A 26,923-nucleotide genomic window follows, 5' to 3' on the forward strand; every position below is an offset into this window, starting at 1 on the left:
GTGTATGTATATCACACGTACACAACCACACTAGGCCCCAATTACTATTGTTTGTACCCCTAAAAGGCTAGGAGTAGGGGGAGTATGGAACAGGCAGCACCCTCTAACCTTCAGAAGTATGAGATGAACCTCAACAACTTGGAAAGGTGGATCTCTCTCACACGTACCAACACAGACTATCCCCCAATTTAACTGATCCCCAAAGGTTTTTGATTAAATAGCGGAATAGAAAATATGATCCCAAAAAAGTGTATGTATATCACACGTACACAACCACACTAGGCCCCAATTACTATTGTTTGTACCCCTAAAAGGCTAGGAGTAGGGGGAGTATGGAACAGGCAGCACCCTCAAACCTTCAGAAGTATGAGATGAACCCCAACAACTTGGAAAGGTGGATCTCTCTCACACGTACCAACACAGACTATCCCCCAATTTAACTGATCCCCAAAGGTTTTTGATTAAATAGCGGAATAGAAAATATGATCCCAAAAAAGTGTATGTATATCACACGTACACAACCACACTAGGCCCCAATTACTATTGTTTGTACCCCTAAAAGGCTAGGAGTAGGGGGAGTATGGAACAGGCAGCACCCTCAAACCTTCAGAAGTATGAGATGAACCTCAACAACTTGGAAAGGTGGATCTCTCTCACACGTACCAACACAGACTATCCCCCAATTTAACTGATCCCCAAAGGTTTTTGATTAAATAGCGGAATAGAAAATATGATCCCAAAAAAGTGTATGTATATCACACGTACACAACCACACTAGGCCCCAATTACTATTGTTTGTACCCCTAAAAGGCTAGGAGTAGGGGGAGTATGGAACAGGCAGCACCCTCAAACCTTCAGAAGTATGAGATGAACCCCAACAACTTGGAAAGGTGGATCTCTCTCACACGTACCAACACAGACTATCCCCCAATTTAACTGATCCCCAAAGGTTTTTGATTAAATAGCGGAATAGAAAATATGATCCCAAAAAAGTGTATGTATATCACACGTACACAACCACACTAGGCCCCAATTACTATTGTTTGTACCCCTAAAAGGCTAGGAGTAGGGGGAGTATGGAACAGGCAGCACCCTCAAACCTTCAGAAGTATGAGATGAACCCCAACAACTTGGAAAGGTGGATCTCTCTCACACGTACCAACACAGACTATCCCCCAATTTAACTGATCCCCAAAGGTTTTTGATTAAATAGCGGAATAGAAAATATGATCCCAAAAAAGTGTATGTATATCACACGTACACAACCACACTAGGCCCCAATTACTATTGTTTGTACCCCTAAAAGGCTAGGAGTAGGGGGAGTATGGAACAGGCAGCACCCTCAAACCTTCAGAAGTATGAGATGAACCCCAACAACTTGGAAAGGTGGATCTCTCTCACACGTACCAACACAGACTATCCCCCAATTTAACTGATCCCCAAAGGTTTTTGATTAAATAGCGGAATAGAAAATATGATCCCAAAAAAGTGTATGTATATCACACGTACACAACCACACTAGGCCCCAATTACTATTGTTTGTACCCCTAAAAGGCTAGGAGTAGGGGGAGTATGGAACAGGCAGCACCCTCAAACCTTCAGAAGTATGAGATGAACCCCAACAACTTGGAAAGGTGGATCTCTCTCACACGTACCAACACAGACTATCCCCCAATTTAACTGATCCCCAAAGGTTTTTGATTAAATAGCGGAATAGAAAATATGATCCCAAAAAAGTGTATGTATATCACACGTACACAACCACACTAGGCCCCAATTACTATTGTTTGTACCCCTAAAAGGCTAGATGAGGAGTAGGGGGAGTATGGAACAGGCAGCACCCTCAAACCTTCAGTATGAGATTGTGTTCACTGTACCCCACAAAGATTGAGTTCACTGCACCCCACAATGATTGTGTTCACTGCACCCCACAAAGATTGTGTTCACTGCACCTCACAAAGATTGTGTTCACTGTACCCCCCAAAGATTGTGTTCACTGCACCCCACAAAGATTCTGTTCACTGTACCCCACAAAGATTGTGTTCACTGCACCCCAAAAAGATTGTGTTCACTGCACCCCAAAAAGGATGTTGTTCACTGCACCCCAAAAAGGATGTTGTTCACTCCACCCCAAAAAGATTGTGTTCACTGCACCCCACAAAGATTGTGTTCACTGCACCCCAAAAAGATTGTGTTCACTGCACCCCAAAAATGATTTTGTTCACTGCACCCCAAAAAGGATTTTGTTCACTGCACCCCAAAAAGGATGTTGTTCACTCCATCCCAAAAAGATTGTGTTCACTGCACCCCAAAAAGATTGTGTTCACTGCACCCCACAAAGGATTTTGTTCACTGCACCCCAAAAAGATTGTGTTCACTGCACCCCAAAAAGGATGTTGTTCACTGCACCCCAAAAAGGATTTTGTTCACTGCACCCCAAAAAGATTGTGTTCACTGCACCCCACAAAGGATTTTGTTCACTGCACCCCACAAAGATTGTGTTCACTGCACACCAAAAAGGATTGTGTTCACTGCACCCCAAAAAGATTTTGTTCACTGCACCCCAAAAAGATTGTGTTCACTGCAGCCCAAAAAGATTGTGTTCACTGCAGCCCAAAAAGATTGTGTTCACTGCAGCCCAAAAAGATTGTGTTCACTGCAGCCCAAAAAGATTGTGTTCACTGCAGCCCAAAAAGATTGTGTTCACTGCAGCTCACACACAGAAAAATGGATGTGGATCACTGACACCTGCCTATCTCCAATCCCACACCACACAGCAATATCGATTGTAGTTTGTAGAACACAGTTTCCCTAAAATTCAGCAGACTCTGTCCCTAACAGGATTGAGAAGAGATCGTAGATCAGGATTGAGTGCAGACCCCACCCCCCACACAGCAATATCGATTGTAGTTTGTAGAAGACACTGACCCTATATAATTCAGCAGACTCTATCCCTAAAATGCCTACAACTCGCCCTGCCTAAACACTCCGACCTGTCCCTCAATTCTATCCGGACACAAATGGTTTTTTCCTGCCTATCTTTCCCTAATCAGCAGCCAGCACGTTGATGTGTGCTCTGTCCCTGAATCTAAGCAGCATAATGACGCCGCTGCGGCTGCCTCGAACTTATAAAGACTTGGTCACATGCTTCAGACGGCCAATCACAGCTACTGAGACATTTGCAGGCATGGCTGGGATGGCTTAAGGCACACCAGTTAAACGATTGTTGATTGGCTGTTGAAAGCCCGCCATGAAAAGAGCGCCAAAGCATGCAAAACCCGGAAATAAAACGACCGAACACGGATTTTTACCCGAACATACAGTAAAGTGTCCGTGTCCGTGTTCGGGTACAAAAAATCCAATTATTCGGTACGAACACGAATAATACAGTCCGTGTTCGCTCAACACTACAGAAGATTTAATCAAATTTTTTTGATATTATTAAGTATATTGCTTTATGGACATTTTTTATGATTTTTATATATTTAAATATTTTAAATGTTTTTTATGGATATGAAATGTTTTGCTATCCCACATAGATTTCACAGATTTTTTCACAGTTATGAATTGGTTTTTAACATATTTTCATCTTACTATTTTTACATATTTTTGCACTGATTATTAGAGAAAGTTTTTTATTTTCACTATTATTGAGTATGATTATTGATATATATGATGGGAAGGTAGATTTGCGCTGATTTTACAGTTTGTTGATCCATTTTATGCTGCATATTTCTGCAGATTATTAGCTGCAACTACATATTTCTTGATTCCCTTTTACAGCCACTGATTTATTTTGGCACCCGATCTTTCTTTTTGCCATATTAAAAAAAAATACTCAATGGAAAACAGCAGAGGAAATTAAACTATACAAAAAGTAGCTTCTAGGAAAAAAATAAATTCCCAAATCGGTTTGCTGTAATTGTATACCTTTTTTAAATAAATTAGAAAATTAGCAATTACAGATTCACTGAAGTACGCACAACCTGGTGGTGAAATCTGGAATTATGTTGCAACTGTAAAAAAAAACAATGGTCCACAAGGCTCACCTTCCCAATTTATCTGCAATCCATCCGACAAAGAATGAAGACACTAAACCCCCAATAGAGAATATTGATACAGAGAGGGACCAATACATAGTAACAGTAGAAGGAACAGAGTCTTCTGTCATATTTCCACTCCTTTCTGTAATCACCAGGCCCAGTTTTCCTGCGTAATGGTGCTCAATAACCTGTACAAGAAAATAATGTGCCATTAACAAACAGTTCCAAAATCAAAACTTAAAAATTGCTATAATTAAATACAATAGCAAAGTTGTTCTGATCATCTAAAGGTAGTTGCTCTGAGATATAAAATCATATGACTAAAATATGAAACCAAATATGGTACGGGAGATTTAGATAAACTGATGAATTTCAGCATTTAGCACATACAGTACCTACTTGATACCTAATTATGCTGAAAGGAGAGATTTAGGTTGGTGGGGGTGGGGGCAGATTTGTGATGGGAGAGCGGATTTAGGAGGGGGACAATGATTTGTGCTAGGAGGACAAAAATGTGTGCAGGGGGTTTGTGTGTGTGTGTGTGTGTGTGTGTGTGTGTGGGGGGGGGTTAGTACTGTGAGCAGGGGGAATTCCGCATTTGGGTTTGGCAGAATATTGGCTTACAAGAGGAATTTGTGCATCACAGGGGTTGAGTGTGCAGATTGGTTCTGGATTTTGTGAACCCTGCAGATTGTGCTTTACTTAGCCCTGACTCATGTACTCTATGTGTGCTACACAGTTCTCCTGACCCCTGCATTATGTGCATTATGTACTTACTGACTCCAGCACTGTGTGCATTACATACTCCAGGCTCCTTCACTGTATACACTACATTGTACATTACATACCACTGAACCAAAGTTAACCAAAGTTGCTGGTTTTTAAAAATCCCCTGATTATTTTAATAGAGTTCTTCTTTAGGGCAGGCTTAGGCACTTACTTACATAGTCAGGGCCGGTACAAGGAAGGGGGGGGCGATAGGGGCATCTGCCCTGGGCGGTGTCCATAACTCTGCTGAGGGTGGCACACTGGGAGCTTCTGACACTTCTCCTGCCTGACAGGAGTGACTGTCATTCTCCCTCCTGTTACTGCACAATGTTTGGTTTATGTACCCCTCTGTTCAGGCCACTTCCACTCTGCCTTATCTCGCCTGCAGCCAATCACTCCTCTCCTTTCAAGCCCCCCCTCCCTGTCAGCTTGTTTTTCTTCCCAGCCAGGTCACTTGAATTGGTCACTTTAACTTTGTCCGTCTCCTCTCACTTCCAGCACGTCTCTGTTTTCCTTGCACAATGGTAAGTCAGCACCGATTCATCTGCTCCTCTCTCCTGTTCACATTATCCCTTCACCTTCTATCAGCTGTCCCCTCCATAAATCTGCACTGCATGTCCTGCAGCCTCTGGTCCCAGCTCCGGGCATTCCACGCAGCCATTTAGTTGACCCTGTCCTTTCCCAAAATGCAGCCTTGGCACTTTATCTACAGCCCTTCACTCTGATATTCTTACTACCCAGACACCCCCTGCCTATTCACTCCTTCTTATCCCTAATAACTGGGGCACTGGGGTTTGACCACAGCGTGATTGTAGGTGCGTTTTACCCGAATATTAGGTGCACTTCTATTGATTTTCTATTACAAAGTGCATTTTCATGAAAGAGCATCAAAGTCCTGCATGCTACATCTTTGATGCGGTTTTAGAAAATGCACTGTGTAATAGAATTCATTAGAAGTGCACCTAAAATCCAGGTAAAACGTACATACATTCACACTGTGGCCAAATACAGTGCACTAGTGTGAGTCCACTATAAGGCTTTTCAAACCTTTGCATGTCAGTCACAAAATTGTGGTTTTCCTGACACACACACACAGAAACACACTGTCCATTAGTAGAGGTGCGGCAGTGCCATTAATTATTAATGGCACCCACACATCTGCTAACACATGCATTTTCACATGCACCAAACCACATAGTGTCTCAAAAGTAGAACATCTGGGGTATGTAGACCCCAAATATTTCATCAAAGCCACCCAACTATGTTAAAAAAATTATATATATATATATATATATATATATATATATATATATATATATATATATATATTGTGTATGTGTGTGTGTGTATATATATATATACAGTCAGGTCCATAAATATTGGGACATGGACACAATTCTTATCTTTTTGGCTCTATACACCACCACAATGGATGTGAAATGAAACAAACAAGATGTGCTTTAACTGCAGACTTTCAGCTTTAGTTTGAGGGTATTTACATCTAAATCAGGTGAACCGTGTAGGAATTACAACAGTTTGTATATGTGCCTCACACTTTTTAAGGGACCAAAAGCAATGGGACAATTGGCTGCTCAGTTGTTCCATGGCCAGGTGTGTGTTATTCCCTCATTATCCCATTTACAAGGAGCAGATGAAAGGTCCAGAGTACATTTCAAGTGTGCTATTTGCATTTGGAATCTGTTGCTGTCAACTCTCCATATGAGATCCAAAGAGCTGTCACTGTCAGTGAAGCAAGCCATCATTAGGCTGAAAAAAACAAAACAAACCCATCAGAGAGATAGCAAAAACATTAGGTGTGGCCAAATCAACTGTTTGGAACATCCTTAAAAAGAAAGAACACACCGGTGAGCTCAGCAACACCAAAAGACCTGGAAGACCACGGAAAACAACTGTGGTGGATGACCGAAGAATTCTTTCCCTCGTGAAGAAAACACCCTTCACAACAGTTGACCAGATCAAGAACACTCTCCAGGAGGTAGGTGTATGTGTGTCAAAGTCATCAAGAGAAGACTTCACCAGAGTGAATACAGAGGGTTCACCACAAGATGTAAATCATTGGTGAGCCTCAAAAACAGGAAGGCCAGATTCGAGTTTGCCAAACAACATCTAAAAAAGCCTTCACAGTTCTGGAACATCATCCTATGGACAGATGAGACCAAGATCAACTTGTACCAGAGTGATGGGAAGAGAGGAGTATGGAGAAGGAAAGCAACTGCTCATGATCCAAAGCATACCACCTCATCAGTGAAGCATTATGGTGGTAGTGTCATGGCGTGGCTGCCAATGGAACTGGTTCTCTTGTATTTATTGATGGCGTGACTGCTGACAAAAGTAGCAGGATGAATTCTGAAGTGTTTCAGGCAATATTATCTGCTCATATTCAGCCAAATGCTTCAGAACTCATTGGATGGCGCTTCACAGTGGAGATGGACAATGACCCGAAGCATACTGCGAAAGCAACCAAAGAGTTTTTTAAGGGAAAGAAGTGGAATGTTATGCAATGGCCAAGTCAATCACCTGACCTGAATCCGACTGAGCATGCATTTCACTTGCTGAAGACAGAACTGAAGGGAAAATGCCCCAAGAACGAGCAGGAACTGAAGACAGTTGCAGTAGAGGCCTGGCAGAACATCACCAGGGATGAAACCCAGCGTCTGGTGATGTCTATGCGTTCCAAACTTCAGGCTGTAATTGACTGCAAAGGATTTGCAACCAAGTATTAAAAAGTGAAAGTTTGATTTATGATTGTTAATCTGTCCCATTACTTTTGGTCCCTTAAAAAGTGGGAGGCGCATATACAAACTGTTGTAATTCCTACACCGTTCACCTGATTTAGATGTAAATACCCTCAAATTAAAGCTGAAAGTCTGCAGTTAAAGCACAACTTGTTTGTTTCATTTCAAATCCATTGTGGTGGTGTATAGAGCTAAAAAGATTAGAACTGTGTTGATGTCCCAATATTTATGGACCTGACTATATATACACAATATATATATATATATATATATATATATATATATATATATATATATATTTATTGTAAAAAAATTGTAAAAAATAAATAATTAAGGGCTTGTTCACACGTGTTTTGGTCTCTAAAAAGCAACCAGCATTCTCTTCAGAGAGCATTTGACAGGAGGTAAGGAGCCCTTGTATCACCTCCTTACTGCCTGCAACAAACCTTACAATGTTATTAGCCCTATCTAAAGGTTGGGGGGGGGGGTGCAGCTTGCCATGTTCACCCTGGGCACTAGATGACCTTGTCCCGGCACTGTACATAGTAGGTAAGGTAAGGCTGCATTTACTTCAAATATCCTGCACATGATTGGGTGTTTAAAGTGTTTAAAGTCACCATAGCTTTACCATCTTTACAAGCAAAGTGGAAGGTCAATTTGCTTAGCCTAACCCTTGGAAGTGGAAGTTCACTTTTCTTATCCTTCTGTACTCCTTTAGTAATTTAGCTCCTATTTTTCCAAAGTTATAAAGATAAAGGCACAATGTGATGGCTTGGGTCAGAAGATATGCTGGTTATCACAATCCTATGCTGGTACATGCAAGTCCCCAGCAGACCCGCACATTACAGTATTATCCCAAAGCTGCATCAAACTGAATCCACAAGTTATGTCACATGCTATCCAGAAACACAATAATTACCTAATGTCACTTATTTCCAGTCCCAGGCTTTGTAAATTTGTTTTGGAATTTTTTTTTTCCCTAAAAATTATCCTGATTTTTAAAGTCGTCAGCTATATAAAATCATGATTGCTTACAGGTTTAAAACTTGCTATTTATTATCTGTTCCTATTATATTTAATAAAAAAAAAAGAGATTCGTATTGGGATTTTGCTTTCCAGGTATTGAAGATTTTATGATGATACCTGAATAAAAAATAATGGAATGGTGGTGGCGCTGATGGAAGTTACTGAATATTGCTGGCAAATTAATTGGATTAGTTCTCATGGAAATAATCCCTGGTCATTAAACAAGACATTATACTAATGCTATGCAAACAGTACTGTAATATACAGTAATGAGTCTATTATGAGTTTATTATAAAACTTTTTCAAAACAGAGAATCTCTGTAACACTTGCGTACAGAAATAATTCAGCATTCTGTGAAAATTTAAATTATAGTCTTTTTCTGAAAACAGTTTATTTATATCTTTTAGGCTTTGTTACAAGAACTTTTTGTTTATTTCAGTTTTATTACATTTTCATACCTCTCAACTGGTCAACCAACACACAGGGTCTAGTCTACTTTGTCTACCAATATAGAACCTCTTTCATTGCAAATTCCTACATCCTCTGGCAATCTACTTTGATTAACTGTGTGTATGTAAACCCTAACAATGAACTTATGTTATTTGCTCCCTTTACCTCTATTCAGATCTCAGCAGTTCTCAGAGGAAAAACATCTCCTCTGTGAGCCTGTTTATGAAGCAGAGTCTGTTCTCAGAAGGAGAAGGAAAGAGATGGTTTTCCTCCAAAAAGTGCTGTGATCTGAGAAGGGAGAAAGCTGCCCATGATCTCATTGGATATTGTGAGATAACATTGCAGTCTAGTTTAAAAAATGAAACCAAAAAAGTGTGTTTTTTGCTCATTTGGCACTTTATTATGTGCATTTTGGCTTCTTTTTCTCACGCATTCTGGCGCTTTTTTAACATGTACTTTGGCATGTATAGTATTTTTTGTTCATTTTGGCAAAACTCAAATCTGCTAGCCACATTTAGTTAACAATTAATGTCACCACAAGTGTGATGCGCATTTTCCAGAAAGCACACAAAAACGTGCATTTCTGCAGATTCCAGGAATACACAGGTGTTAAAGTTGCCTTAGGGCCCATGCAATATGCACGTTTGAATACTTGTGCTCTCGCACATTTATGAGTGTTCTGTTTTTGGCAACCCATTCATTTCAAAGGGCTGCCAAATGCCTGGAAACAAGCAATAAGTAGTGCATGCACAACTTTCAAAAACGTGCTGCATGAAACTGCATGGTTTTGTTGTACCATGTGAATTTCTGTCTGCAAATGCGTTGTTTTTGCTAGAAGCATTTGGGGTGCCATTAAAAATGAATGCCACCACATATGTCTTTCAAAGGCAGTTTAGCCACAGCGCAGTGTGCCCATGCTTTATGTGTGGGTTACCTACAATTTCCCAAATTGTGCAATGTGTTAAGTGCCATCAACTTGGGTCCAAGTCCTAGCGACTTGATGAATGAGAGATCTAAAGCAAAGTTGGTTTTGTGCTAGTCTGGCGCAATCTTCTGAAGTCATCCCCACAGCTGTAGTTAGCCAGTCTCCCTCTTCTCCTAGTTCCTCCGATCTTCCAAAATATTATTTCCTTCTGCAGTAATCTTTCCCTTCTGACAGTGTGACCAAAGAAGGACAGTCGTAACTTCATAATTTGGGTTTCTAGTGACATGGCCAGTTTGATCTATTCCATATTCGATCTGTTAGTTCTATGAGCTGTTCATGGCATGAATAATATCCTTCCTCAGCACCTAAGCTCAAATGAGTTGACATGCTTTCCTGTTTCCATTGTGTCTAGCTTTCACTGCTGTAAGTGACAACTGAGAAAATGAGTGCGTGGATGAGCCTGATCTTCGGTTTGAGTGTAATTTTTTTTACCTTTGAATATTTTGTCAAGAGTCTTCATTGTGTAGCTACTTCAAGCTCAAATCATCATCATTTTCTGTGTTCATGATTTTCATCTTACTTATATTCGGTTCTACTCCCATGTTACAACTTTTGGCTTTGACTTTTCTCAGTAAATGAAGCATTACTTCTATGCTGTTGGATGACCAGCATTGTTCTCTCTGCATAATGCAGGTTGTTTATTTTTGCAGCCACCGACTTAACAACAGACTCTACTTCCAAATTTGCATTTCGGAATATGGCCCCATCAAATACATTGAACAGGTAAGGTGACAAGATGCATCCCTGCCTGACGCCACGTGTTGTTGGAAACCAGTCAGTGTAGCCGCATTCAGTTCTCACTTGATTTTGTAGAGGCTTTTCTTTCAAATGAGTTACGTGTTTAGGTATTCCCTTTTGCAACAGAGTCCTCCATTATTTATCATGATCCACATAATCAAACGCTTTGCTGTAACCAATGAAGCAAAAGTATACAGACTTTTGGTATTCTTTGCTCTTCTCTAACATCCATCTAACATTGGCAGTAAGGCCTGTTCTCTCTCAAACTTCTCTGAACCCAGCCTGAGCTTCAGATATGATTTTATCTTCCTTGTTTTATTTTTAGGCATACTACTGTATTCTGGCGTGTGGAATTAAAGGAGATGTACAGCCAAAGCTCGTTTGGCTGAATTTCTCCTGTGGATCACAGGAGTGCAGATCATTTTGCACTCCTGTGACCCATTTTCAGCAGACAGTGGCCTGAAGCCTATTGTCGGTTGAAGTCCCAGAGCAGGTCCAGGCTGGGGAAAGATTGCGACCATATGGTCGGAAACCACCCAGATGCCTGGACTGATAGGTGGCTCAGCCTCATAATGATTCGCTGAGAGCCTGTGTCAGCCGCTCCTGCCCCCTCCACAACTCAACACTCCAGTGAGTGCAGTGGTGAACAGAGTAGAGAGCCAGTGACTGAGAATTGAGAAATCAGCAGTTTTTGATCGCTCGGTTCTCAGCCTTAGAGTCGGTGGGGGACATCACCTAGGTAAGTATGATATTAAAAAAAAAAAAAAAAAACACCAAAAACAACAAAAAAAAACCTAAACTTCTCTTTTAGTGCAATCTTTCTGTAGTGGTTGCAATCCTTGGTATCACCTTTCTTCAGTATAGGAATGAACAGTAATCTTTTCCAGTCGGTTGACCATGTTTTTTCCTTCCAGATTCATTGACACAATTGAGTAGGCCATGACAGCACCTTTGTAGTCTCTCAATTGAAATACAATCGATACCTGGTGATGTTTTGTTCGATAAAGCTTTAATTGCTGCTATGACTTCTTCCTTTATAAAATCTGGTTCATCATTCATGTCACTTTCCAGTTCACTACATATTCTACAATATTATCTACATTGCTCTTTTATATACATTTTTGGTTTAATCTTTCCATCTGTTTTTGATGTTCTCTATAAATCTATAAATCAATATAAATCTGTTTCTGAGACTTTAAAGTGTTACTAAAATCAGTCTGTATATGCAATAAAGCATGCTTGTTATACACACTGTGGAACCTAGTGTGGATTTTCGCATTGTGTAAAAAGGCTGCTTGATTTTGGCTCCTCTGATCATCTCCTTCTTCCACTGACTCCATTATAAATCCTTAAATTATAGAGTTTATCTTTTTTTGGAAGTGTATGTGATCAGCACAGGGCCAATCAGCAATGTCCAGACAGAGGGTCAGGGGTCTTGCATCCTGACAAATTGTTAGAGAATGAAAACTCCTCCTACAAGCTTTAACCAGACACCTATAGAAGTCACAAGACTGCTAATGAAAAAAAGTATTTAGAAGTTCATATTTACTAAAATAATTGCATTTTCATGTTCTGTGTACTGTGGGAGACCAGATATAGTGAATGCAGGGTTCTGGGTTTAGTAACACTTTAAGCTTCTCCAATCTAGGTTGGAATTTCTGCCGTCAATCTGAAAAGCTAGTCTGTTTTTTTATTTTACATGCTGCACTTCATGTTTCTGACAAATATCCCTGTGGTATCCTTCTGCACTTGGCATTGAAATGCTTGGTTCATTTGTGAAACTTTTACTCTATCACCATAAATTTTGGCTTGTCGTAAAACAACTCTACATCCTCATCTTCTGCGTGTGTTGTTTTTGGTGCGTTTTCTGAAAGAGCACCAAAAGTCTTGCATGCTACAACTTCAGTGCGCTTTCAGAAAACACACCAAAAATGTGTTTAAAAAGTGCAAAAAATGCACATGAAAAACACGCTAACATGTGGTACAGCCCCAAACCTTGTGGTAAAAAAAAAGAAAAAAGCCAAAATGTTTCTTGGAATATTGGATTATATTGTTATACACTTCTACTATTAACTATTACCATATAGCAGCAGTAGTAAATAGAGGTAGGCTAAGGTTCATCAGGTTCATCAGGTGATATCTATGAAAGAACCATAAAATACAATAAAGAGTTGCATAATCATCCCGCTCTTTCGTGTTCCTTGGAATTATTAATGAAGACTTTGCTCTTTATGTCATTTACGTAATTTTGCATTTCATAATGCACCCATAGTTCTATTTGCTATGCTATGTGTGCTGCTTCCAGATGCAGCTCACCATTCTGCTGTACCCTGCAGCCATACAGGCTTTGCTGCACCTGTGCAGAGCTCCATTCATCTATGAACCCAAGTGGTCAGTGAGTGAGGATGATTACAAGACAAACATAAACTTACAGGGGGACTGTGCCTGTGCATTACCTCACTATGTCTCATTGACAGCTCCATTCATCTTCTCCTGGGTACACCAGTGTGTGTAAGTGGTATAAGAAAGGGTTGAATGGCCACCCACCAGGTGCAGCTCTTTGCTTTCCTGACAGGACCTTATTGTAGAGGCAAATGGACTTCCATCGCCTTCTTAAATCAAATTTTAGGTTTCAGATTTGGTAAGAATCGGCAATAAAAGAATGCTTAGAGTGATAACAATTTGTAATTCTGTCATTTGACAGAAAATCATGGTTTCCATGCTCAGCACTGATGTTTGCTGAGAAGCCTGAAACAGCTGTATACAGTTTGAAACAAAGGGCTCTTTAATAGGCTGTGATTGGAAATGTACTGTAGAAGGGAAATTATTCGGATTACCCTTCCCACTGTATTAAAGTAATATTTTGGAAAAAAAAGTAGTATATATCTAGAACAGACTTCCAATTGGGAAAACAAATGTTAAGGTGATTGTAAAAAAAAAAAAAAATATATATATATATATATATATTTTATGTGTGTATATTAAAAAACATGTTATACTTACCTGCTCTGTGCAATGGTTTTGCACGGAGCAACCACAAACCTCCTCTTCTGGGGTGCCCTATTAGCGCTCTGAGCTCCTCCTCTTCTCTGTGTGCTACCATAGGAAGCCGCTTTCTATGATAGCACACATGTGGGTCTTGGCCTGGATTTCATTGAGAGCAGCAGGAGCAAAGAGTTTCTGCTGCTCTCACTAAGCCCAGAGAGGAAGGAGAGAGAGAGCATCGCCGCTGATTTTAGGCACAACGCTGGATCAAGATCAGGCTCGGGTAAGTGTTTAGTGGGGGCTGGGGGGTTAGCTGTGCTCAGAAGGTTTTTTTACCTTAATGCAGAGAATGCATTAAGGTAAAAAGAACATTTAGGGGGAGATTTACTAAAATGGGAGTATTCAGAATCTAGTGTAGCTGTGCATGGTAGCCAGTCAGATTGGTATCTATGCAGAGCTGCACCAGATTTTGCACTCTCCAGTTTTATAAATAACCCCCCTCTTAGCCTTTACAACCACTTTAAAGAAAACTCGATGGACCACTTGGTATTTTTTTTTTGTTAGACTTATTAAATTAAATCTTTATTGAGCCAACTAATTTATAGGTACAGGTACCATTTGACCTCTCACAAAATAATTGTAAGACAGTCAAAAATCAAACCAATCATTAGCCATGATTTCACCTCAGATATATATGTTATTCATAGAAGATTCAATGTAATAGTTAAAGCAGGTCCTCTGTGAGGTTCCTGCTTTTTACTAGAGAACACCCTGTAACATGTATGCAGCAATGACATAGAATGCACTGTACTAAGTACTATGCATTCCATTAGAAAATAAAGTGTAATTATTCTTCTGTAAGACTATATAATATCTGAAAAATTATAACTCGTGACATATATTGGTGTACAGATTTCTGACCCTATACCTGTATTGATAGCAATAATATAGGGATAATAGGAAATGCAGTATCACGTTGGAAGGGGCGCAAATGTCAAAAAAATTCCACCTTAACGCTCATGTGAATTGTTGATGTGTTTGCAGATCTCCTTTGTAAATTAAACATTTTCCAATACATGGAAATACTTGCTACAAGGGAAACACCATGACATCTTTACGTTTTTTAGAAAATAGTTACAAATATTAAAATTAAACAAAAACAAACTTTTTTTTTTTTTATAATTTTCTTTAGTTTTCTTAGTAATTATCAAACATCAAAACTTCATTCAACATAATACAATCATTAAAATTACTTAGTATGCCCAAAACTATAATTCTCCCATCTATCTCTTCCCTCTCTCCCCTCTACACCCCCCCCCCCCCCAAAAAAAAACCCTTCCCTCCCATCTTCTTCTCTAGTACCCCATCTTTCCTTCCTTATACTTTCCCATAGGTAGCCAATCCTCTAAATTAGGGATCCTTAAACTACAGCCCTCCAGCTGTTGTGGAACTACACATCCCATAAGGCATTGTAAAAATTTTGACATTCACAGACATGACTAGGCATGATGGGAATTGTAGTTCCTGAACAACTGGAGGGCCATAGTTTGAAGACCCCTGCTCTTAATATTTGTAATCTTAGTACCACTTTCCATTCTCGTTCACCTATGCCCAACATTTTCATGTACCTCCCAGATTTCCTAAACTCTAACCATTTCCCCCAGATGACCTTATATCTCTATGTTAAGTCCTCTCCTGAATATATTATCTCTTCAATTGCATATATCTGATCTATTTTCGATATCCACTCCTTTACACTTGGTATTCTTTGTGTTCGCCGGTATCTAGGGACTAGGGATCAAACCTTTGGCTGCATTTAATAGATAAGGCACTAGGGATGTCCTATATTGTGTTATGGATTTATCTGTTCTATGAAACAAACATCCCCAGGGTTCAGCCTGAATGTGCTCTTTTGCTTTTTCCTGAGACACCTTAATGGTCTCCTTCCAAAAGGACTGTATCTTAATACATTCCCACCAAAAGTGTGGGGATACATCCGCTCCAAAGCTCCGCGCCCTAATCGGGATCACATACCATTTAGCAAAGAGCATAAAACTAATTTCTGATTAAGCATCCATTGAGGAAAAGCACGCGAATTTCAATATTCTCCTCTTCTGATGCTCATTTATTTCTGCCCCCAATTCCTGCTCCCATTTCCCAAGGTAGGGCGGGAACTATGGTTCTGTTTCTTTCACTAGGACCTTATATATTTTTGAAATGCTGTGTTTAATACTAGAAGGAGAGCTAAGCAATTTTTCGATTGGCTTAAGATTATCTTTTCCCCGTAGTGGTTGTGGCAATGTCTGTGAAAAGTGTTGTATCTGTACATATCTCCATCTATCTAGTGGCATACTACCCCATTTTCCCCTTAATTCAAAAAGAACATACTCTATCCCCTTTCATCACATCTTGTAGCTGAATCGTCTCTTTTTTTGCCCATCTTACAAAGTAAAGGTAATCTTCTTTTCCAGGTAAAAAATTATTTGTGTCTACCAACTAAATCAATTGGGAATTATGCTCCCAGTGATATTGCCTACATATTCTAAGGACGTTTCTTGTCAATGGATTTGTGTTAGTTGCTAAATCTCGATAAGATTTGGAATTCATACCATCCTGCATAAATCTACCTTACTTTGTGCAAACTCTATCTCAACCCAACTTTTTGCTTTATTATTGTTGATCCAATCTGCTAAATGTGAAATAGGGACTGCCTGATAGTATTTTTTGAGGTCTGGTAGCGCCAGCCCAGCCCTCCTGCCCTCTTCTCTTTTGTCAACACAGCATACGAAATCCTAGGGCACCTATGTGCCCAGATATATTTTAGTATGATAGTTCAAGATTTTTTGAAATATTCCTGAGCAAGGGTAATAGGAAGCATTTGAAATATATATAACACCTTAGGCAAAATATTCATTTTAAATGCGATTATTCTACCTAGCCAAGAGATTGGCCTATACTTGAGGGAGTTTAGGTTCTCTTTAATTGCATTAAGTAAGGGGATATAATTAGCCTTATACAGTTCCTTCAATGATGTTGTTCATTTAATTCCAAGATACGCCAGTTCCTTTCTGCACCATGTAAAGGTGAACATAGGTTAGATTGCCATTTTAGCGGTACTATTATATTCAGAATCTCTTATTTAGTTGTATTGATTTTAAAGTTTGATGGTACTCCATATCTCCTTACTTCCTTCAACACATTCAGTAGTGTCAGTCTAGGATTGACAATATAAAAAAGAATATCGTCTGCATATGCAGCCCCTTTGTACTCCTTCTACTCGATTCTGACACCCTTGGTGTCCACGCTCTCCAAGGATTGCCATCAGCAAAGGTTCCAGAGGGAGTACGAACAACATTGGTGACAGAGGACAGCCTTTGTCTGGTTCCATTGAATAATTTGAGGGATGGGGATAACCTTCCATTTACTCTAATTTTCGCTGTTGGGTGATAATATAATGCCATAATCCATTGCATCATCTTGCTTCCTATTCCTAAATGTCTCAATGTTTCAAACATAAGTCCCCAGTCTAACCTGTCAAATGCTTTCTCGGCATCAGTTGACAGGAGTAGAACTGGGTCCTTTCTTTTTTTCATTTCATGAATCCGGAATAGTGTCTTAAGGCAATTGTCTTTCCCCTTTCATCCCGATACGAATCCCACCTGGTCGGTATGGATCCATTTGGGCATTAAGGGTTTTAATCTATTGGCTAGACCCTTTACAAATATCTTTACATAAACATTTAGCAATGATAATGATGGTAACTGTCAGGGGTCATAGGGTGTTTCCCCTCTTTTAAAATGAGGGTTAAGTGGGCTTGCAATGACTCCCTCCGCATCTTTGCTCCATCTCCAAGTGCATTTAGATATTTACATAGCTTAGGAAGTAATAACCCCTGGAACCTTCTGTAATACATGATAGAGTATCCGTCAGTACCTAGATTTTTCCCTGTGACCATGTTTTTTATTGCCTTCATCACCTCCTCCTGTGTTATTTGCAGTTCTAGCTCTGCCAACTCTTTTTTAGATACCATCGAGAAGTTCAGGCCCTGAAGGTACTGCTGTATCTTAAAGTTTTTCTGTTGTCTCTCCAGGTGGTCTTCTAACTGATCCACATTATATAACTTACTATAGTATGTGTGAAAGATTTTGCCCATTTCCGGGGAAGAGTGTACTGTTTCACCTTTCTCATCCGTCATCTTTAAAATGAAGGATGCGTTTTTCTTTTTCTGAAGGGTTTTTGCCAACCATTTCCCAGGTTTATAACCCCCTTTATATTTATCCTTCATAACCATACGAAACGTGCGCTTTGTTTGCTGCCAACTCCTCCCTCTTCCTAATTAGTTCCTGTTTCTCTGGGATACCTTGAGGACGGGACTGTTGTTCTAAATCTTGGTTTTCTTTTAGGAGTAAGTTTAATCTCTCCCTTCTTTCTTTTTTCCTTTGTGTACCCATTTCAATTAATATACCTCTTATATAGGGTTTATGAGATTCCCACAAGATGGACGGGGAGATTTCTGGCTTGTCATTAGTGGAAAAAAACTCCTCCAGCTCCCGTTCTATCCTTTTGATAATCTTAAATGAGTGATTCATTCAGTTTCCAGGTAAAATTCCTAGGTATCACCGTGGATATTTCTATCTGAGCTGCAACAGTTGCATGGTCAGATAGAGAAAAGGAGTCAAATAGTTGGTGTTCTATTAAAATGTAGTCAATCCTCGAATAGGACCCATGTACTGCTGAATAGTATGTGTAATCCCTGAGAGCTGGATGTCTAAGTCTTCATACATCTACTAACTGATATTCTAACAGTAATTTCTTAATCTCCTGCTGGCTTTGTCTTAATAAACTAGGGGAATCCCCTGAGGAATCCATCCATAGGTCTAGACACATATTTAGATCTCCTGCTATGATCAATTTCCCCTTTTAAATGACATACATTTTTTTGATGTTTTCTTCAAAAATGTGTTTGGTTCTCTATTAGGGGAGTAGATACTGATGAAAGTGTTTTTCATATTAAACAGTCTACCTTTAATAATCAAGAATTGTCCTTCAGGATCTACTAGTTGCTCCTCTACTATTACAACCAATGGCAACCCCTCTCGATCAATTTGAGGTAGAATCGCTATAAAACCAGGTAGGATAGTATTAAGAGGTCATTCTGCACCCAGAGGCATATGTAATATGTGTCTCTTGCAGAAAAACTATATTTGTCACATATTGATGTAGTTCTTTGTTTATCTTGTATCTCTTACTGGGGGTTTTCAAACCCCGAACATTATAGGTCACTAAGTTTACTAGGACCATAGTTGACTATTAAGGCAGCTACTCGGCTTACTTCTTTTGCAGGGTCCAGAGAAAGACAGAGGGAAAAAAAAAACACAAACGCCCTCCCTCCCCCACTCCCCCCAGGGGAATTATCCCCCCCAATGGTAGGGTGTATGTCCGAACCCTGTCTGGCGGCCGGCTCTGGCTACACACAACTTGCCCCTTGTCCATATCCTTTGGAGGGGGTAGCTTCTCCCTGCACTTCTGCCCACACAACACTCCATGTCTTTCAGGCATCAATCCCCTCCTGCTGCCCCTCCGCCCACTGCCTCCCCAGACTTCTCTAGCCCAGATCTCTCTCCTCCATCTTGCATTCCCTAATTACATGTCTCAGGGACCCAGCATTAAGCCATTCACTCCCTGTCCTGTCCATTTCTCAGCCTAGAATCACGAGCCAGGAAGTTGCTCCACAGGGAGAAATAAAAAAAAAAAAGGCCAGAGTCCCTTTATGTTTATCTTCTCATCTTCATTCTCTACCTCCATTATCTCTCCTCCGTGCTACTTGAGACCACCACCTTTTTCCCAGAGGGGATATTTCTTCCCCATTTTCCTCCCACTCAGGGAGAGCTGGGGAGGGGAGGTCTAGTTTGCTACAAAAGTCTCATAGATCCTCTGGTAATCTTAGTACTGCTGTGCGTCCATCTTTTATCCCTTCGAGGCAGGAAGGGAAGCCCCACCAGTATTGGATATTAGCTAGAAGCATTTGCTCTGTCAATGGTTTCAAGAGCCTTCTTCTTGCTAGTGTTTCAACAGCCAGATCTGCCTATATCTGTAGAGTTACTCCCTCAAAAGTGATTCCAGATGTCCTTCGTGCCTTTTGCATGATTATGACTTTCTCTTCCGCATAATGGAACCTCACAATGACATCTCTTGGTGTCTCCATTGTCTGACTTTGAGGCTTTCTCACACTGTGCACTCTATAAATTTTTAGTATTTCTGACCTTTGCCTCTCCATCATTGGGTTGAATATTTCTCTCATTACTGCGGGTAGCTCTCCATCTCCATACTTTTCAGACAGACCTTTTATACGCAAATTTTTGTGTCGGCTTCAGTTTTTTTGATTCTCCATTTTATACAGTAGTGATCTTTGCGCTCTCTGTACATTTTTCACCTGCTCTCGCATCTCCTCCAGTCCTCTACTTGATTGAGGACCTGCCCCATATTAGCTTGTGCTGTGGCAATGTCTGTTTTCAATGATAGTTCCAGTTTTGCCAGCATCTCTGCCAAGACTTCCTTAGTTAGTAATAGGTTTGCTTGAACTTGCTGGGCTGGCCCTGTAACCTTTGAGTAGCACTTCTTACTCTTCCATGTGGTAATCTCTCAGCTCCTTATTAGATGCTTTGAGGTTTCCAGTGGGGTTGTCTCCCCATGCTTCTCGGACGACTAGGTGCTAGGCCTCTGTATTGTGCGCCCTTTGTAGTCTCCATTGCAAGATTTTGCTTTCTTCCCCCCATCCGAGTTGGCATTACTTGTCTTGGGCTACTAGAACTTTCCTCTGTTACACTTGTCTCTGCTGACATTTACCGCTGAATCCCCCCCAGTCTGCGTCACTTTTCCCCCTGCTTTATTTGATTTTCCTCTCATCCTGCCCCTTTATCCACGTTTACCACTGGATATACTCCCCACCCCTTTCCATGGGAACCCTGACAATACCTGAGTAGTTATAGAGAAAATAACACCGTTCTACCTTCTAGTATATCAGTGAGAGGTGAGTAGGTAAGGGGGGAGGTTATTTGGTAATTGGCTGGGTGGGTGGATGGGTGGCTAGCTGAGTGTATAGGTGCTCGATTGGCCAGGTCCACACCGTAATGTTAGTATAGCAGGTATTGTAGTAGGTATTAGAGATCATATATGAGTGACTGCCTGGCTACATGAGACACCTTTATTAGGTCCAAATGTATCTCATGTCATGGAAGACAAATAGGTAGAGGAATGGATGGAGGGGTGGGTGGATGGATAGATGGGTGAATGGGTAGATGGTATATAGTCATATACAGAGTTCATTAGATCATCAGTTCATTACAGTGGCTTCCTCCAGTCCACTCTTTCTTTCAGCACTAACCTTGTGTGCTCTTCAGTAGAGGGTCGCCATCCTCTTAAAGTCCTCAGGTTATCCAGAGCTTTGTTTAGGCACCCTGCAGCCTGCCTCACTTACTGTCTATTCAGCGGCATCCCTGGGGAGAGCAGAGGCATCACTCCACTACTACTAAGGGGCCAGCATCTGAATCAGCAGGTGGCGGCTGGAAAACCGCGAGTGGAGCAAGGAGAATCTGTTCATCTGGTGCTTCAATCCCAGTGGGTCTCGGTATGACGGTGGGTGGCAGGAGGTGAAGCAAACGCCCGCTACCCCTGCATTGTCAGCATTACGTACATGGAGCACAAGCACCTCCCCTACTTGGTCTTTTTCTGTCATCACTCTTCTATGTTTCTACATTTCTAGAAGATTTAAATGACTTTGAGTTTTGCAGGAAAACAACAGTCATCTTAAAGTGGTTGTAAACAATCACCTTGTAAAACAATCCACTCAGTTTAAAATTGAAATGAAAGGAAAAACATTTGTGTATAAAAAAAAAAAATAATTAGAAATACCTTTTTTTTCCTTCTTTTTGATAAGTGTCTACATTCCCTCTGTTCTCAGTTGCATAGGAGCTGGTGGGAGGGAAAGCAGCAGCACACTGAGATTCCCGGTGAAAGGCTATGAAGGAGGGGCATGTCAGGACAAGTCTCATCACTGGAGGAGAGCACACTGAATTCCCAGCATAACTAGAGTACCGACCACGATGTGCCCTCCTGTTTATTGTGGTCAGTTTTTAATAGGAAAGCAGAGGGACTGGCAGGAACACCAGGGATTTCACGCAAAGGAAGCAATACAAAGAGAATAGGATACTTTCTCATACAAGTACATGGTACAGCAGGTGCAAATCAGAAATATGAATTGTTGGGGCAACAAACACTTAGACATAATTCAGAATCTACAGTTTTCCCAATTTGTTTAGACGCATTTCCTCATTTCTTGCACCTTGTTGTCAGTGATATTATTTATTAGGTTTGTAATTTTCACTTAAAAATTAATTGGATTTTTTTGCATAATAAACAGCCTGTTTTTAAATGTTTTAAATGTCTTCAGAACAATTAAGTTCTTCAAAGCAGTATGTAGCCCACTCATCATGGAATCAGCTTTACAACATTATTTTAGCAAAATTCAGCATACAGGCATACTATTATAACTAACTTCAGCCCTCTTTATAATATTAGAATGGAATATAAGGAATGAATATCACATCTTACTTTTTGTGGTGCATTAATGACTCCAATGCCATATCCAAATTGTAGTGAACCCAGAACGGCTGTGAAAACTGTAAAGATGAGGGTTCCAGTCAAACTCTAGAGGAACACAACAGAAGACATAATATGTTAGTTTGCATTATAGGGACTGTAAAATGTATGACACCTGTGAAAACGTGGTATAAAAAAAGTGCTTTTAAAGATAATTAATTTAATAATTTTTATTCAACAAATAACCTCATAGATAATAGAGTTAACAGAAAAATAACATTAATGAAACTAGCGTATGACTTTGGTGTTGTTCATGGTAGTGATGATTATGTTGCAAAATGAAGGCAGCACCAATCAGATGCCTTTCTGATGGTATTGCATTATGGTTTAGAATTTTCCTATACTTCTCCATTGTGAGGGTGTCATCAATTGCCTGCATTCCATTGCCGATCACTAAGTTGCTTGTCCTCAACTTTACCAACTTATTTTTGCTTCTGCAGAAAAGCTTAGACAGCACATTTTGCAACACTTGTCTGCCCCAGAGTTTAAAACTCAAAAAAATCTGCTCTGGCATTTGATATTCTACTGGAAATTCAAACCTTGAGTCTCCTGCCCAACCATGAATACTCATGCTCCTCCTCTCTATTATTTGGATCATTGTGCGGGGTAGGGTATTTGATCACTCTGCGAGAGCAGTGGTACAGATCCCTAGTGTGCTGTTAGCACAAGGCAGTTTAGTGTTGTTCTAAAGTACTTACAAGTTAAAAAAAACTGTATAACAATAGTAAAAAACATGGCCTCTTTGGTATTTAATTGTTCTGAAGCTCAAATGTTAGAGGGCTCCATTCAGCATTAAGTTGTGTGTGGAATTATATTCAAACCACTATGAAGTGATGTCTTTGCTTTTCTAAATAGTTACAATGGTTAGGTTTTTTTTTTTTTGTTTTTTTTACAGGGATGCCATTTAGGTACTCAAGGTGCCACATGCACAGGGCCCAGTTTGCCTTGGATCAGCATCATGAGTTGCCATGGTGTGGGTGGGCTACCAGCACTACAAGAACTGATGACATGCCAGGGCAGGACACAGAGTCATTCATTGCTCTGATGTTAGCAACTGGTTCACCCACAGCATGGCAACGTAAGATGCTCATCCAGGGTAGGTGGTATGCAGGGCCACTCCCAGCATTCAGGAGAGGATGGAAGTCCGCCTTATCTAAGCCTGCTCCATCTCCTGCCCTTTGCCTCATTATTAGATCCCACAGGTAGGGCTCTGATGTGATGGGGAGTCTGTGTGCTTGGATTGGCTCTGTGATGAGGGGAACTGTGTAATCTGATGTGATGAGAGAACTCTGTGATGAGTGGCTCAAAGGTGATGGGGAGGCTCTAAAGTGATGGTGGGACTCTGATGTGAAGGGGCACTCTGTCATGGGGGGTACTCTGATGTGATCAGGGGCTCTCATGTTTAGGGGGCCTCTGATGTATAGAGGGAACTCTGACATGATGGGGGACCTCTGACATGAAGTGGGGCCTTTGAAATGAAGGGAATCTCTGATGTGAGGGAGGCTCTGATGTGATGGACGAACCTGTAATATTAATTGGGGCTTCTGATATGAAGTTAATTTAATCAAGGCGGTTGTGTCTAACAATTTTGTTATTTACATTTTAGACTGGCATGCCTCTGGATTTTGCATAATTTTAAAGTATTTTGCGACTGAAAAAAAAAAGTTAGAGAAACGATGGGTTATAACACTGTTCTAGGTTGCATTCTATCACCTGGCACACAATCCACTCAACTGACTCTGTGAATATTCTTACACATTGGATATTCTATATGCAAGCTTGGTTCCATTTTCATTATGCATGCCACTTAAGGTATATTTCTGTTTAAACAGAATAAATACAAGCCTGCACTTCTTTGGAAAGGCTGGTGACACAAGAAAGAAAATAGTTCAACAATCTAATTATTAATCTCGGGTTGTTTTCGAGTATATACATTTGAGAGAAGGTAATATTAGTCTGCTATGACCTGAGTAAAAACAGCATGGTGCTAAGTTTATGTGATGTATAGAACACTCCACTTCCATGAAGGCATCAATCACAAGTTTTCAAAACTTCATGAGTTCAGTATGTGCCAAGAATACGCTCACTGGTCAAAATTAAAATGCTGGAAAGTAATGAGTTTTAATCCCATGTTTCCACTTAAGTATTGCAATTTAACACAGAATTAAATAGTATTATTTATAGGCCGCAAAGGAATGTTTATTAGACTAGCCATGCACGTCAGAGGAGAGCAGACCCTCAGCGGAAGTCTAGGCACAACGTCCAATTCAGGCAAGAAGCTTTACCCTAGTCTAGTCATCCCTAAAACAGCCCAGTCACTGTTTGGCCTTGTCAAAATGATGTATTGGGTAATTATCATCCTAACATCTTATGTATAGAATAGAGTTAAATGTAAACCCTGTAAATCTTGCAAATTTACTGTACATGTGTTATCTTTTTATTACTACCAGGGATGCAATTCAACTAAGACAAAAACTAAAAATATTGTAAAATAACATACATGTTATCCTGAATGTTGTGCTAGCTGTGTAACATACCCTGATATTTGCGTGTCAGTTATTATTAACAATCTATTATATGATATCTATTATTTCTGACTGCAACAAAAGTTTCCATGTGAAGGCAATCACAATTATTAACCACATTTGCCAGAATACATCATATCCCCAATAAAGCAAAAGGAATGATATAATTTGAAAAAGTATAAACTTTCTATGCAAAAAACACATATGACAGAAATGTATTTAATTCATCATTTATTAATTAATGATAGCTTTCCTCATTTTGTGAGCATGCACATTCCAGCAAACAATTGTACATGAAAGACTTCACCAAAGCCTGTGTTAGGGTGCTATGCAAAGGTCCATGGTTACAAGCAATACACATAATTCACGCTTTGCTTGAGATGATCAGGTGACAATCAGGCCATATGGGATTTTCTTACAGTGTGATAGCAAGTACTTGCATTAAGCAGCTTGATATGTTATGCAAAGATTCTGCTTCATTGTGGAACAACAAATGAGAATAAAAGAGTGATAGACAGGTAAATGTTTTCCCACATTTAATGAAAAAAAAGATTTCCCTTCTCCAAATGACCCAAATGACTGCATTATAGAGATGTAATTCAACCCATTAGAAAATCTATGTGTGTTTGACAGTCAGTAGTATTACTTATTGCTCAAGCACAGCCCAGAATGGCCCAGTACGGGCCCAGTCCTTTAATGACCATATCAAAATGATGTAATAAAATACTGTGAAGAGTACTTAAATAAGTATAGTCCAGCACTTAATTGCATCCAGCAGTGATTTGTGCAATAAATGTTGAAACGGTATCACACTATTGTGCCCCCATCTTTATTTCCATGACACATCCTAATCCATGATTGGAGCACGTATATGGAGGTCATCCGGTATTGACAGGGATATCCAATAGTTTCAAGGGTCCAAGCAACCAATGCTTACAGGCGTATATTTATAATATTTCTGGTGAGTGCCCACTACTAGGGGGATCACGTTTGGTGTGGTGAAGGTTGGAACCTGACTGTGGACATCATTACACCGGGGGATTATGATTGTTATATGAACTGTCTGATGATTTTATGAACATTCCACTGAGTCTAAAGACAGTTACTTCCATTTGAGGACTATATGATCTAAGATATATGTTTGATATATTGAGCGCTGCTGGATGCAATTAAGTGCTGGACTATACTTATTTAAGTACTCTTCACAGTATTTTATTACATCATTTTCATAAAGTGTTTTTATTACAGCGGCTGCGATCAGCAAACTTTATGTGTTTTATTACGTTTTATATCTAGTGTGTGGCTTTATCCCTTTTATAAGGAGCGCTGGGCGAGTGTTTGTAGTCCCACATCGGTCTCAACCACTTTTTACCACTTTAATGACCATAGTTGTTGTAGAGATAGGGCTGGGTATATGATAATAAAACCAGCTTTAGGGCACGTTTAGACTTGCGGATGAGGAAGGGGCATTAAAAAAGTGGTTAAGATGCATTTTTAGCACCTGCCCATCCACCTTCCCCTTAGGCTGCAAAGGCAGCGGATGGGGGTGTCCACATACCCCAGTAGCCATATTTTGCTTCACCCCAACTGCCAAAAGCATCCCACCTATTGTGTTCGGAGGGCAGTGCCATTTCTGATCACAACCAATTCAGGTGTTGCAGGCACCATATCATCTCCTCACCGCCTGTCAAACACTTCTGAAAAGCAATATGGGTATGGATGGCTTTTCAGAGGCAATTTAATAGAACATGTAAATTTAGCCTTAAAGCTGTCAAACTGGCATGCTGGAAAACCAGCAGCTGATTGGCATTCGATCAGTGCTGGCAGCCGATGCTGCCCAGTGTGTTCTGGTGGTGGGGGGTCCCCCTGTCATAACAGGCTACATTAGCCTATATTTTCTCATTATATGAAGCAGGCTAAACTAAGGCTGGCCATACAGCAGTCATTTGACCCAATTCCCCATCTACACATTCAACGTGGATGGGGGA

The 26,923-nt window shown here is 40.2% G+C and overlaps 1 protein-coding gene across 1 annotated transcript in view; it reads right to left on the reverse strand.

The window, feature by feature from the left end:
- The window catches only part of SLC2A2 (solute carrier family 2 member 2), a 126,001-nt gene that overhangs the window by 68,680 nt on the left and 30,398 nt on the right, over positions 1–26,923 (reverse strand). The window contains exons 2-3 of the mRNA XM_082252566.1: positions 22,363–22,458; positions 4,050–4,231 (exon numbers count right to left, since the gene is read on the reverse strand). Coding sequence (XP_082108692.1) covers positions 4,050–4,231; positions 22,363–22,458 — 278 coding nt within the window. The remainder of the gene's footprint in view (positions 1–4,049; positions 4,232–22,362; positions 22,459–26,923) is intronic.

Source organism: Pelophylax lessonae, assembly GCF_965119305.1.
Source record: "Pelophylax lessonae genome assembly, chromosome: 3".
NCBI classification, from domain to species: domain Eukaryota; kingdom Metazoa; phylum Chordata; class Amphibia; order Anura; family Ranidae; genus Pelophylax; species Pelophylax lessonae.